The sequence below is a fragment of the Gymnogyps californianus genome, chromosome 3 (genome assembly GCF_018139145.2).
Source record: "Gymnogyps californianus isolate 813 chromosome 3, ASM1813914v2, whole genome shotgun sequence".
NCBI lineage: Eukaryota > Metazoa > Chordata > Aves > Accipitriformes > Cathartidae > Gymnogyps > Gymnogyps californianus.
Genome location: NC_059473.1, coordinates 125826200 through 125841575, shown reverse-complemented (window position 1 = coordinate 125841575; position 15376 = coordinate 125826200). Strand labels below are relative to the sequence as shown.

The following is a 15376-nucleotide window of genomic DNA, read 5'->3' as shown; positions in this document are numbered from 1 at the left end:
TAAGGAGTTCAGGCTGTGAGAAAGACTGTGATAGTTAAAACACTTGTTTAGTTAACTAGTTGTAGAAAATAATTTTTTTGCTATATACTTTGGGATAGCCTACTTCAGCTGAAAGGCCACAACTTTACCTTGTGATTTTGCTCTTCCATTTAAAGGGCGAGATTGTGTTCAATGACACCAAGGAAGTGCATGTTATGTTGAAACAATGACGGTGCTATAAAAGATAAGATTACAAATCTGGAGACACTGTTAACAGGGCAGTGTAGTGCTGTTAGGGTCCTACCCTGGACCAGCAGTATATGCCATATGTCAAAGAAGGGTAGAAGTTGGCATCTCTCCCCGTTCTGTTTGCCACAGTTGATGTGACTTTATCAGAATCATTCTTAAACCAATTACCAGACCTAGGATCCTGTTCTGAACGCTTTGGCTCTAGCCCACATCCATATTATGCAGATTATATCAAATATAGGTCTTATGTCAAGAAGCGCAACTGGTTTTGTAAGTCTTGAGCTTTGCAGAGCTTATTAGATAAAGCAGTGAATTTTAATGGAAATTTGGAGAAGGACCTCTGCAGAAGAGGATCTCTTCAGTGATGCTACAGTACTTCCTACTCATGTACAGTGAGTAGAAGAGAGGAAAAAATGATTTCATGTGATCATTAAAGAGTCCAGAGCCATTTTCTCAAGTGTTAGAGGTGTTAAGGCTGGTGTCTGGCCTTATTCCCAAATGGGTAATTGAATTGCTTTGAACTTCTGCAAGTTCAATTGGACATGGACTTAGCTCATAGCTGGTTTTATGGGATTATTCTGCTGTGCTCCATCACCTAGAAAGTTAGTATCAGGTAAATCATTCTTGTATTTGTGTGGGTTTGGGCTATGATAGTAGGGGAGAAAACTTTGCTATGTTTTTCCTTACTTTTCTTGATGAGATGCAGGAAGATAAGGGAAGAGAACACCTATGTATCTGGCCACATACCCCCGCTCAAGATCAGTACTTTCAAAGTGGGGAGGGAGCCCCATATCTAAAGGGTGAAATTCATACAAAAAAGAGGCTAAATAAGTCTTGGCAGTATGACAAGGAAAAGCAATGGTATTGAGAGCAATTATGCCCCTAAACAGCCTTCACTCCAGAAGGTGGCATTAGAAGTGAAAAAGAGTGATGCTGCATCTGGCTGGTTGAGATCTGCTGGTTATTTTATATCTGTGGATTTGGGAGGGAAAATAGGTTCTTTTTTTATTTAGCTCCTCATTGTTCTCCCTTCAGTCTGATATTCAGGTACCTCAGGTTCCTGTTGGATGAGCCACGAAAGATAAGCATGAAGTTTTAATGCTTTATAGATACCAAGAGACAGTAAGTGAAATTGGTCCATCTTACTTGGGGTGTGACTGTCAACTAAATGTGAGAAATGTAAATAAGTTTGATACTTTAAGATACCTTTTTTTCTATCAGGATCTAAATAAACTTGATTCATTTTAAGGGCCAGATTCAGTTGTTTAAAAACTGGTCAATTTTAGTTTTGAGCTTAATTAGTACTTTGCAGAGGTCTTGCTTTCAAAATTTCAGGGAGAAAAATGCATGGCAATTCTCCCTTGGCTGGCGCTCTTTTTTGGATATCTACCCAAGGAAATTTGACAGCCCATTGTAACTGGTGAGAGTTTTGCTAGCTGGTTATAAGCTAAGATCTGCTAGCGTTGAGGATATTTTGCTACACTGGCAGCAAAGTTTGCCAAAGTCTTGACTACAGCAAAGCAGTTGGTCCAGTCTTTGTTCTTAGGAAAAGTATTTGCTATCTTTTATTTTCTCCTGCACACTCCCAATCGTTGTGCTTGTCTCTATCTTATTTTACTTCTTGTTTCTTTTGCAGTCGATTGTATTTCACAAGGCAAAAGAGGGGGGAAGCAAATTGAGTTATAGCTAGCCAGAGGAGTTCAGGAGGATAAGAGGCTCTTATAGCAATGTGGGGGGGTGTGGGTGAAGTAGTGGAAAATATCCATTAATTAATGAGGTGAATGAAATTATGATGATTCCAAAATGGCTGAGTTACTTAACTGCTTTGTAAATTGATCTTTAAATAGGGTAAGTTTATTAAAATATTTTAAAAAGAGAAAATAACTGAAGCCCTGCTAGAATAACAGTTCTAAATAACGTTACTGTAGTTATTCATTAAAAAGCAGTAGATAGTTGGCAATGTTGGAACATGTTCAATAATACTATGTTTTGCAATATTTGTTTAGGGTTTTTAATGGAAAATTCCCAGTTCCTGCAGTTGTTTTCAATACATAAAACTCACTCGGAAGCATTGTTTCTAGGTCTCATGGTTGTGTAGAAAAGCACATGAAAATGTGAATAGGAGTTCAAAATCAAGATGACCAGTAAGAAGTATGTCAGATGCAATATATGCTGTGTATGCAAGTATAAGCAAGGCAGTTTCTACATCTGTATATGACATTAGTGAGACCAGCAGTGAGATACTGTATCTGATTTTGGTGTTCTTATCTTTTTAAGCATTGAAAAATTATACAGAAGTTGTCTAAAAGGTTTGGAGGGCTAGAAGAATACTTTGCATGGACAGACAGATCCTTGATTTTGGGGTTGGGGTTTTTTTTTTTTTTTTTTTTTTTTTTTTCAATTTTCCAACATTTTTCCAGTGATTGTGTTAAACATACTATAATGGATTTAATTTGACAGCAGGTTTGCTACTCTTAGATTACTGTCTGCAAGCCTTTTAGAAGCTGTCCGCAGATTAACAGGACTCTGTAGAACACAAGTTGGAAGTCATTGAATATCTTATTCTTATGGCAGAGGATGGCCTCGTCCAGCAGCCCTTCCACCCCTGTGTGATTGAAATTACTGCACATGCACAGCAGATCCCCGCTGCATCAAAGTGGGACAAATTAGAGGCCAGGTCACTTTCCCACATACAGCCACGTGCAACAGAAGGTCGACCATTTCTCTTGCATCTAAGAACACTGCCGTTCATTATGTGTAATTCACTAGTAATTCACTAAAGGATACTTAGGATTCACTAAAGGATTATGTGTAATTCACTAAAGGAGATCAGTTTGGCCTGAGAACCCAGATCTAGAAGCTCAGCCCTGACATTTTAGACAAATTAGGAATCACACCCAAATTTTAAAGGGAATGACTGGCCATGGCCACAAACTGCTGCAGGAAATGGTAAGGTCTGTGTTGCTTGGCATTTTTGAAGCCATTTGGAAAGTCATACTTTTGTCAGATGCGAGTTTTTCGGTTCACGGGGCTAGAAGGACAAAAGTTTTGGGTTTCTAGGTCTGTGACAAATGGGAGATTAAACTAGATAATCTAAAGTATGTTTTAGTATTAAATGTTGAAGAGTCAGTAAAGTAGGAATTTTGAGTAGAGGTAATTCTGGATGGCGGTTGTGGTTCATTAAATTCTCCAGTTCAACAAAGCACTTGAGCACATGAAACTTGGTGTTGACAGATAAATGATCCAGGAAATGGTGACATTAGAAATACAGGTAAGAATTGCCCAAAATGGGTTTATCTCTAAGGAAAGGCAAGCTGGCATATCTAGTGAAAACCATCTCAAGGCCAGATGTTTAAGAAGAGATTTTCTATTTGAAAACCATGCTACTCAGAGCTGACATGGGGGGCTTTCAGGCGGTACAGGAGTTTGTGGTGTGAGTCAGTAAGTCAGTGTGACACTTCTCTTTTCACAAAGGTTGGAGAAAAGGATTGAGCAGCCTTGCCTCCCCCAATGCAGAGGCCAAACCTAGAACACAATGTCTGTTTCCAGATGCTCCTTGTCAAGCTCTGAACGTCTCAGTCTGAGATGCGACTTCCAAATTTTAGTTGTTACAATTCCAGTCAGTTGCTAGTCTACTGCTGCATTGGCTGCTGTGCCCTCCTTTTAGTAGAATAATCTGGGTGCTTGTCTTTTAAAATTTAAAATGGCTTGTACGTTTTCAGTAATCAATTGTCCAAAGGACAGCACGTTCCTGTTGGACTGAAGCACTTATATGGCTGTAGTCCGTCTTCTTACATAGTCATTTTCTTGGATGGGAGTCATCCCCTTGCGTTGTCCTCCTGCTTCCTTCTCCCATGTACACACTGTTGAAACGATGAAGGGGGCTCAGTAGTTGATTGATGAGGCCAAAGATAGGAGCTGCTTCTCATTTCTGTATTTTCCAGGCTGCAAATGCCATTTTTGTGGATTCATGCATCCTGGCTTTGTAGCACCATGTCTGTACAGCTACAGTCTAGTTACAGCTCTCCTGAGCAAGCCAGTTTTCGGTGCTGTTCTTCAGCGCCAAGGCCACTTGGCCACATCCATACTACCAGATACTCTTAGCCTTGAGACTGAGTGGCTGCATCCAGACGGAGTGTTTGTGGTTTCTGCTCCATGCAAAGTCTTGAAAAAAGCCTGCGAATTGGTCAGGAGTGCACTGGTTGACCAAAATTGTGCCAAAGACAGTTACAATGATTTAATAATGCTGCAGGCAACTGCGTGTAGATGCTACGGTGCCTCTTCCTGGGCACTATTTAATTTACTAGTATTGACATGGCTATACCCTCTAACTCAGGGATAGACGTGTTCCCATTGCCTAGTCAGGTCTGTGTTGTGAGATGTTACTCCCCTGAAGAGATTCCCTTGCTACACCCCCAAAACCTACGGGCTTGATTTACTTTACTGTGATTCATGTATCTGAAAAAAGACTAAATGCAGCAATTAAGAAAGTTTTGTCACTCTGTGGCTCCTGTTGGGGATTTCTCTGTGTCAGTGCAGAAATGGAAATGAGGAGTCATCTTCAAAATCTGTGGACAGAAATAGGCAGCCCTGTCCCTGGAAGGTCTAGCATAATTGTGACAGCAATCATCCCTCTTTTGGTTTTCATAGGGTCCTTGGAATTCTTACTTGACTTTCCTGAGGCTGCTGTTTGTCTGCTCTCGCTTGTAGGGGTTGTACATTAGCTCTGTCATGTCTCCTGGAGCTTGAGTGATCTCTTCACCCTGCTCTCCTGCAGGAATTGTAATAAACGCTTGACTCATAAGAAGATGCACAAGAAACGTGGAACATGCCTTGATCTCTTTGCCAAGTTCTGTCTGCCCTCCATCTGCCATCCCTTCTTCACAAGATCTTGAGTTCTGAAGGAGGTGATCTTGTCATTTGTATGCCATTTGGATCTGTAGTGAGGAGACTTAGGAAGGAAAAGAGATTAAGGGAGCATATTGTGATTTTTCAGTTCCCTTTTTGGGCTTTGCAGCAAATACATGTTCATTGTTTTGGCACCTTGGGAAGTTTAGGAGTTAAAAATGCTTTGATGAGCCACCATGATGATTGAGTTATATGAGAAGCCTGCCTTCGGAGGGGAAAAGGCTGTAAATTTATTTCTTTAAATGAAAGCTCAGTAGTAATTGGATGTGCTGCACTTTCCTTGTTAGGGCAGGCGATCTGTGACAACATTCCACGTTCAAAAGTTACTAACTTCAGAAATCGAACTTCAGAAATGGGACTTCAGTCAAATCAACTTTGGTCCTACAGGCCACTAGAATTTCCGCTAGGTGTGCTTTTATCTTCTTTTTTTCAAGGTAGCAACAAAAAGTTAGGGCAATTTGAACTCTTTGTACTTAAGATTTGAAAGAGTTGAGATTCATAAATCTCACGTCATAACTGGTTAAAACTTCTCCAGAAAAACTCAACCTCTGGCCTCAACCTAACAGTTTTGGAATCTGGGATTTCTGTCTGGTGGATACTTAGCAATGGGCACAATTTTGTCTGAAATCAAGTTGCAGCCTTAATTACTGAGCAACCACTGTCTCTCTATAGCAGCGGTTTATCAAAAGCAAAAGGGTACTAACTGCAGGTTTATTGTAGAAGGTGTAGGGAATGCTAGTAGAAGAGAGAAATGCTATTTGAGCGCTTCAAAGAAAATAAGCTCTTCTGCTACATAGTGAGACTAGCATTCATGGGAGGTTGCCTCCTGAGCTTGTTTGGAGGTGGACTGTTGGGCTGCCAGCTCTGTCACGTGTGTGGCTTAAAGTTTTGGACCAGAATTGATCTTTCCTGCATGTAAGGTACTTTCCATGTACCACAGAGAACTATTGAACTGAAGTATTTGCTTTTACATTTTACCTTGTTTTTAGTCTGCTGGAAACCATGTCTCACTACACAGACGAACCAAGATTTACCATAGAGCAGATAGACCTGCTTCAGCGCCTGAGACGTACAGGAATGACCAGACATGAAATCCTCCACGCGCTGGAAACCTTGGATCGTCTTGATCAAGAGCATAGTGACAAATTCGGAAGAAGGTCTAGCTACGGAGGTGGTTCCTATAGCAACAGTACCAACAATGTCCCAGCATCTTCCTCTACAGCCACAGCTTCAACACAGACCCAGCATTCCGGGATGTCCCCATCACCGAGCAACAGTTACGACACCTCCCCACAGCCTTGCACTACTAATCAGAATGGGAGGGAGAGTAACGAGAGGTTGTCTGCATTCAACGGGAAGATGTCACCTACCCGCTACCCACTTGCAAACAGCCTGGCTCAAAGGTCATACAGTTTTGAAGCTTCTGAAGAGGACTTGGACATTGATGACAAAGTGGAGGAACTGATGAGGTTAGTAGAAGTCTTTGTAAAAAGTTTGGAAAGTCAGAGTGAGAAGTCCCTCAGAAGAAATCTGCATGTTGGAGGACTGCTGTAGTAGTGATAGGTGTTATCAAGAAAGCAGGAACTGCTTAGACAGCTATTCTCCTGCTAGTTCCCTAATGGCCACTATCTCAGTACCTCTCACCTGCCTTAGTCTAGTGTAGACAACCCCTGACCACGTGTGGGTATCCCACAGTCTGGTTTACTGTTGAAATATTTTTTCCCATGCTGTACCAAAAATTGAAATTGATGTTAGCACACTAATTTTCCGGCCCACTCTTACTCAGAAGACTTCTGACTGAGTGTCAATTCACATGACTCCTCCTCCACTAGTTCATACCGGTTGTATTTCCTTCCATATATAGGAGGAGTAGAGAATCTGCTTGGTTAATGCTTTCCAGTGGGAACTGCAGAGCATGTATGTTGTCTGTTTATAAGTTTGTGGCAGGGGCTGACTCTCTCTGGGATTTGCAGAGTCTGCAGATTGGCGTAGGAAAATACAAATAATAAGAAGCAGAAGTCTTCAGTGATAGCCAGTTGGTTTTTTTTTTTTTTCCAGACTGACCTTCCTTTACTCTTAGCGGCTTCCTTTTCAGCATTATGGCAAAGATGAAAGGAGGGGATTATAGCACTGAGGATGAAGGTCAGAGTCAGTGGGCTTGATAGCAAAAAGAAGTAAGAGGAAAGGCCAAATGTCTCAAAACAATTTTGGTCATAATGTTGGAATGTCTTTTTTTCCCCAAAATTGCAACATTTATGAAGTACCTATGAGAGAACTAGGGTCCATAAGCTCCAGGATGAAAATATGTTTGAAATAGTTTGGAGATTTAGGGTAAAGGTGTGGCTTTTCGGGGAGAGGATTAGAGACGAGCAGTAAGAAAAGCCGATCAACCTCATTTACTGTTGGCTGCAGGATAATGGAATAATGCAGGAAGGTGGTGAGTATAGCAGTATGCAGGAGTTCCCATTGCTGAAGTTTAATCGTTCCTTTGAGTTTTGGGTTCCTATGCAATAAGTCTCAGGTAATGCTTTTAGTGCTTATTTAAACTGAAACTACTTTTATTTGCAGGCATATGGAAGATGAGTGTTGGGTACAGAAATAAAAATGAACCCACAACATAGCATTTATTTTGCATTTACATTTGCAAGCCTGAATCTGCCTTGAATGCTGCTGGGGCAGGAGGGGAGAAGGGGAAGGGAAATTGCCAAATAATAAAGCCTAATAAAGTCTGGTTTTAATTGTCTGCCCTTCTCAGGAAGGGAGGGAGGAAGAGGGGGGAAAAGTATGTGTTTACTGCAGTTGAAATTTGCTGCATATCACAGTCCCTGTGCAATCTCCAAATTATTTTAATTTTAGCACAGTTTTAGTCCCTCCTGAACTATCTTTGCACACCTTGTAAAAATCATACGAAGGCTTTAAATAACTGGCACTTGTTCGTTCAGTGCAAGCTGTGGACTAAGGAGGTAGGGGTGGGGGGGATAGAGGTTGCAAAATCTTTTCTCCTTTGGGTCTTTTCCTTGAAAGGTTGGAGGAGGTTTGTGTATGTATATTCATTTGTGTAGCTAACCATGCAGACCCTGCTATCCTTTATTTTTTATTTTTGTGCCTCATTTTTATGACTGAGGTTTTTATGCTGGTGTAAGAGATTTATTCATCCCTGTGTAATGAAACTTTGTACATTCCATATGGCAGTGCTGCACCTAATATGAATTATATAGGACATGAGTCATCCGTTCTCCTGCTAGGGTACTTTGATCAAACGTGACACTTGTTAAAAGAAGTGTCCACCGGTGAGGCACTTTGACTATTTTAATTCCTGCCTTCCCCACTCCTTGTCCCCTAAATAAAGGAAATAAAGCCATTTTGCATCTTCAAAGTGCACTTTGGTCTGTCCGTCTTTTTGTGTGTTCTTTTGTTTTTTTGTTTTGGTAGGAGGGACAGCAGTGTGATAAAGGAGGAAATCAAAGCCTTCCTAGCCAATCGGAGAATTTCCCAAGCAGTTGTTGCACAGGTAACAGGTAAGAGTTTGGGGAGTCCTTTCTTCATTTTGGGAAACGTGTCTAACTGCCTATCTGTGCACGGTGCAGATGTTGGAATATTGCTTGGCTTTCTGCATTGCAGTGCAGATCTGTCAGCTTAGTCATGATAATGTATGCCTTTGATTTAAGACCCATTGTCCCGCACATCATGGAACTTCCCCAGTGAATCGCTTTTTCTTTTTTCTTTTTTTGTGACTTGTGCTAGCAGATTTTATTTTACAGCATTATAATAAGCCTGAAGTTCTTATCTTAAAATGAAAACGGTTTTCCTTAATTCTTAAATTGTTTGTTGAGTGCGGCAAATAGATGCGTATCTGCATCTCTATGTATGGAGAGAGAGAGAGAATATGTATTTATAGTATAAAATGTATATGAATAGTCAGGAGACACAGCTATAGCTGGTATCACTACATCCAGGAGTCAGATTATGATAGTTTGAAGTTTTTCAATCACTTGCCTTTGAGTCACAATTAATGAAAACCAGATGTGAGGTTGAGGGGATGACCGTATTAGCTCCGATTTGACCTAGAAGGAGTAGTAGTTCTCTTTTTGCCCTCTGCCTTCTCTCTTTCACATTCAGGACAAGTGAACAGACTGCAGTGATATCACTTCTTCCTTGGGTGTGTTTCCAGAGCTTTACGCAAAGAGTAACGAAGTCTTACTGCTCCTCCGTGGGGTGGGGTGCTATTAGTTCTCCTTTACAGGCTCACACTTGTCACAGGCTTGTCCAGAACAGTGTAGCTGGTAGCATATTTAGAATCATGGAATCATTCAGGTTGGAAAGGACCTTTTAAGATCATGGAATCCAACCGTTAACCTAACACTGCCAAGTCCACCACTAAACCATGTCCCTAAGCACCACGTCTACATGTCTTTTAAATACCTCCAGGGACGGTGACTCCACTGCTTCCCTGGGCAGCCTGTTCCAATGCTTGACAACCCTTTCGGGGAAGAAATTTTTCCTAATACCCAATCTAAACCTCCCCTGGCACAACCTGAGGCCATTTCCTCTCATCCTATCGCTTGTTACTTGGGAGAAGAGCCCGACCCCCGCCTCGCTACACCCTCCTTTCAGGTAGCTGTAGAGAGCGAGAAGGTCTCCCCTGAGCCTTCTTTTCTCCAGACTAAACAACCCCAGTTCCCTCAGTTGCTCCTCATAAGACTTGTGCTCTAGACCCTTCGCCAGCTTTGTTGCTCTTCTTTGGACAGGCTCCAGCACCTCAGTGTCTTAGGATGAAGACTTTATGATAAAATACAGATAGCTCAATCCCACGTTATACCTATAACATATATTGATTTTTTTTAACCCAAGCTTGAATAAAGATCTTGAAATAAGTAGTTTTTAAGGTTCCTTGATGACTAGGAATGCCAAACCAGCAGGAGAGAAGTTGTTCTTTTATGGTATTTCCAGTATTTCAAATGTCATAAGAACCCATCTGTCTGGGAGATTTGGGTTTGCAGACATGCTAGCAGTTGAGGTAGGCAGGCAGAAACAGGTGCTTGAGCCATGAAGCCAGGAATTCCTTCCACGTCTCTAACTCCTCTCTGTGATCTTGGGCAAAATTACTTGTCCTTCCCTGGTTTCAATTTCATCTGTAAAATCATGAAATTAACATTTTGTGTAACTCTCAGGAATGTTATTAGCCTTATCACATGTTAGCACTAGTACTTCAAAAATTAAATGCTAAGTCTAGTTGCTTAAATTGTACCTGAACTCTGAAGTTTTGGTAGTTAGTGGGTCACTCCCCTACTTTTGTGCAGTCCTTGCCTGAATATAGTCCTGGAATAACCCATCTCTGAATTAATCTCTATATAGCACCCTTCACGTCTACCAGCAAGTCAAACTAGCTTCCCCTTCAACAGAAGTAATGCAAAGGGGAAAAAATTGCAGAAAAAGTGTCTTCCAAAGCAAGCCAGCATTTTTTTTTGGTCAGTGGGACTACTGCATGCAGGGCCGTTGAATCAGAATCACCACACCAAATCTAAGACAGAGTCTGTATCAGTAAAAGGAACTTATCTAATTATAATTAGCTAGGTGTCTCAGTGCATGTCTTGATACCCCTGTAGGCAGACTGTAGGAAAGTCAAGACCAGTCTCTTCGCACCTGATCATTTTGCTCCTTCCATCCTCAACCTGGTCTCTTGGATTTCAGTTGTTAAAGTAATTAAGTTGATATTTAGCCTTTGGGAGCTTTCATTGTTTGCCAGGCTGTTCCTCCTGTGAGTAGATGACACCATCCACTTCATACTTGGTTTGTGACTTGACTTGAAACTTGACTAAGTTTCACACCCATCCTACTCAACCTTCCTGCGTAACATGGCGGGGAATCCAGAATGTACTCACACTGTGATCAGAGAAAATATTACTAGATATCTCTTTCAAGCCTGTCAGTGGGATGCAACAAAGACTGAACTTAATGGCACTGTCTTATTATCTTGTTTTCAAGCCAAATCAATGGGAAACCAGATAGATCTAAAGGTTAAATGGCTACGTCCTTTTGCAGCTGACCCAGTAGTGTTTCCATGGACCTTTCAAATAAGAAAAAGTGATATTTTGCATGTGATGCAGATAACTGCAAGGCTTGTGCTGCACTGTGATGCACCAGTCTCTTCCACTACCCTTTGCAGTGGAACTGTGTTATCCTCCATATACTGGGTGGAAAGGTCTAAGGGAGCTGATTCATTTTAAATATAACCCATAGCCTTGTGTAAGCAGATACATAGTACTTATGTGCCACTATTAGGTACATAGTTATGGCTTATCTGAAAGAAATAGTAAGTCTCAAAGAGATATTTGAAGGGACCAGATTAAAGAGTGTGCTCAGCACTACCGGGGAGAAACATCAGCTTCCTTTCAAAAGCACAGTATGGTGAAGAGTGACTGAAAATAGCTCGGGACAGAGATCCAGAGCAGAAAGCATGTGTCCCAGGGCTCTCGCTTCCAGAGTTGTCTTAGGCCTGATGAGTGCTAGTTGACTTGTGTATTCTTCAGATGTATCCAGCATCCCTTCCCATTCAGCTGTGAAACAGGCTCCCAAGGAAGGCCTGGAAGCCACTTTTGATTCGTTAAAAAAGCAGTTTGTATAGATAGAGGCAATTCTTTGCAGAATATATGATCCCAAATGGTATCATCTCAGTATTTACAGACTTAATCTTACTGGTAAATCTGTTCTGTAAATAATTCAGTAAACAAGAGGAAAAATAGATAAATAACATTCAAAGAGTGGTCAGTAGCAGATGGCGTAGGGGAGGACCATAAGAGTGAAATGATGCCTTTTCAGAATACTGTTAGCCTCCAGTGATCCGTATCTCGGGGTCCTCTTTATTATATTGCACATCGAGGTGGAACCCCGTGCTGACCAACAAAGAGGCTGTGAAAGAGTATGAAAGGGGGCAATTCTGCAAGACCAGATCAGCAACCCGCAGAGGCTGGTGTGCTTACAGCCTCCGTCACCGTTCGTTGTAATACAAACAGAGCATGCTGTTTCTGGAGGCTGTAGGGCAGACGTTGGGCATATTTGACTTGCCCATCCACTGGCTACCACCCTGCATCAGCTGGGAAGTCATTTGTTTAGCACTTGAAATAAATGCAGAATAGTGTGGCCTCAGCTTTTAGCATTCATCTCTTCTGCCCCGGGAAGAGAGGCAAGAAAGAAATGAAAAATTTATGGCTGGCTCTGTCCAGAAGGAGAGATGTTTGGCTTGGCTACCCATGCTGTCAACTTCCTCCTTTCGATCTATACCAATTTCTTTACTACTCTAAAAAATTGTGTGTGTGTGTGTAATGGGAGGGGAGAATGGCATGGAGAGGGGAAAGGAGTAATAGTGCATCTGAACAGTGATATTAGACCTTTAGCTAGAAACCTAAAACTTTGCTTCCTTTTCTTAATTATGGCTGGGTTTGAAGTTGACCAAATTGGACATACAAGTGATGAACTTTAGCTAAACCAATGTATTTGCATGTCTTCAAAGTGCAGGTCTTGGATTAGCTCATCAGAGTGTGTAGTGCTTCGCCAGTGCTTATGACCATATTTGTCCCCATTCTGTATCTTGTCATGTTCTGTCCTTGGTGCAGGAACCTCTACTGCAACTCCTGCCCCTTGAAACTTCAATTTTACCTTATTTCGCTAATTCTTCAAGCCACTTAGGATTTCGTTCAGAGAGACCTTTCTCCTTTTTCTCATCTTAATTCTAATATTGCAATGCACTTATAGAATACACATTCCTACGTCAGCCACAGTCCTACAAAGCACACTGAGCAGCCTTGTATTTACGGACTCTGCAACAGTAAACGGCTTTTCCTTTTGTTTTTCCTGTGCTGCAGCGCAAGGGGATGGGAAGTGATGAAGAGGGGAGGATACGTGAGAGAGGAACACGGAGCTGAAGGTTAAAGTCAGCTGTTGCAGTAGAACAATTTTTTAGGCTCTCTTAGTCTTTATAAAATTACCAGAAACTTTAAAAGTCATTTAGGTAATGAATCTGACAGGGAAAATGAAACCTGGAAGACATTCTACAGGGCTGCCTTGTGTACAGAGAGAAGAGGGCAGACTGGAAAGTAGTAACAGAGTATTAAATGGTGACTTGAAAATACAGGAATGATTGATAAGAAGCAAAAACCTAGCATAACACTTATTAGTGCTGGTCCTAAATACAGGAGCTGCTTTTTATAGAAACTTTTTAAATGGTGTCTGTAATAAGATAAACAAGAAGCACTTGGGTTGGGCTCTGTATAAATAATCTCCTACTGATAAGAAAAATGACAGTATAAACAGGAGCTAATAATAGTTCCTGCTGAATTTCCTATCTTGTTATTTGAAGCTCCTTTTAACATAGCTGCAGCTTGCTCAGGGGTAAGTATTTAGCCCTACGTGTGGCAGGTGAGATGCCAAATTTTTATCAACAATAATTTAAAGTCGTGTGCTGCAATTTGCTTTAATTGCCACCAGAATTATATCTGGGTACCAAGTAAGTTATGGTCAGAAGGCAAAGGATAAAGAGATAAATGTAAACTTATTAAGAGATGCTGTCTCTTAGCTTCCAAATGTAGATGGAGGGCAGGGGATATGTTTTCAGAAACTAACGTCTTTCTGTTATGTACTACAGTAAAGGAGAGAGGGGGGAGTATACGTAGATGAGCTCTTTGCAGCCAAGCTAAATGCTTTGATCGATGATGCTTCTGTGAGGTTCGGAAATATTACCTGTTCCATTTTTTGCACATAGGGAGTGAACGAACAAAAAACCCTTACTTTCCTGAGGTCACAGTGGAAGCAGTCTGTTGCAGAGCAGGAATTTGAATTCAGATTTCTCAATTCTTAGGCTAGTACCATAAAAACTAAACCACCATTTAAAAAAAAAAAATCAACAACAATAAAATGCAGAGGTCTCTTTATTTTTTTTTTTTAAATACATAACACATAGAGCTTTCCAGTGTGCAGTTCTGCTAACCTTCCCAATTATTCTGCTTGTACAATTCAGCCCTGTCCTACTGTCTCTGTCTTAATTGATAGGAGTTCTTCAGGACTTAGCTTTATGTTATGCTAAACACCCACAGCATCGAGCGCGATGGAGGGCAGCCTTGAAGCGCTGCTGTAACATAAATGAAATCCCTTAAGGTTTGGAACCTACACACAGGGGTGCTGAGCAAATGCAAATACAAACAAAGTGAAACTTAACTAGTTCCATTGTGAAGAGAATTCAGAAAATTACTGAATTACTGATCATCTGAAATGGCAAGAAACTGGATTTTGAAAAACATTTTCCTTTTTTATACTCATGACATCACAGGGAAAGATTTGTTTTTCTATGATTTTGATCTTTTCAGGTTTTCTGTAAACAAGCTTTGCTAATCTCCTAAATTGATAGATGTCCTTTGCAAGCACATATTATATATGAATCTAGGACTTTGCTTGCAAACTGAAGAATTAAAACACAGTCAGTTACTTTTTCCTCCAAATCTGACATATTCCAGGTGCTTCTAAAAATCTCTCCTGGAAGAAACACTAAAGAAATGCAGAGTCGCTGAACAAATCTATCTGTGAAGGTGAAAACCAGTTACCAAAGACTTGATGAACAGCAGTTTTGAGGGGTTTGAGTGGATATGTACTGCAAATTTTCCCCAAATAATTTATGTAGGAGAGAGTGGGGCTAGCCAGAAGAGCACGTGTGTACTGTCATCTCCGTTTTGTTTATAATTAGGAAGTGTAACCTGCTATGGGAAGGAGTGACATGTGATACAAGAAGTCAACATTTGAATTGCTATAATCCTGTGTGTTTACCACTTCTTTCTTCAGTATTTTCTGTGAGAAAACTAGTTGTGCTCATTACACTGTGTTTGTGTCCTTGCTGATGCTGAGCCCAGAGGACAGCAGTCTTCCTTGAGGTCTGTGGTTCAGTTTGAGAGTGAATTTCCTCAAGACAGCTGGATTTTCAGTACTCCAGAGAACTTATTTCATTAATCTGCTTCTGGCAGCAGGATGATTTCTTTTTTCCTGCCAGTGCAATTTCCTAAAGTAGCGTGATTACAGACAATGTGACAGGATGGTACTGGTGGTAGTACTAGTCATTGTCCCTATGAGTCAACTGTGTAAAACCCACTTGAGATGCAAGAAACTCTGACATGACAATTTGGGATTTTGCATTTTTTTAATTGAAAGGAGTGAAGGATGGGTTTGTGATTAAGACACTGTACTGGGATCTAGGAGA

At 41.0% G+C, this 15376-nt stretch overlaps 1 protein-coding gene across 12 annotated transcripts in view; it reads left to right on the top strand.

Moving 5' to 3' along the window:
- HMBOX1 (homeobox containing 1) overlaps positions 1-15376 on the top strand; it is a 112368-nt gene that overhangs the window by 55208 nt on the left and 41784 nt on the right. For 9 of the 12 annotated variants that reach the window (XM_050893704.1, XM_050893695.1, XM_050893703.1 and 6 more), the window contains exons 3-4: positions 6126-6605; positions 8569-8654. In XM_050893704.1, coding sequence (XP_050749661.1) covers positions 6126-6605; positions 8569-8654 — 566 coding nt within the window. Of the gene's footprint in view, positions 1-592; positions 616-6125; positions 6606-8568; positions 8655-15376 lie in introns of those variants that run through there. The other 3 variants (XM_050893698.1, XM_050893697.1, XM_050893696.1) reach the window with 1 other exon arrangement.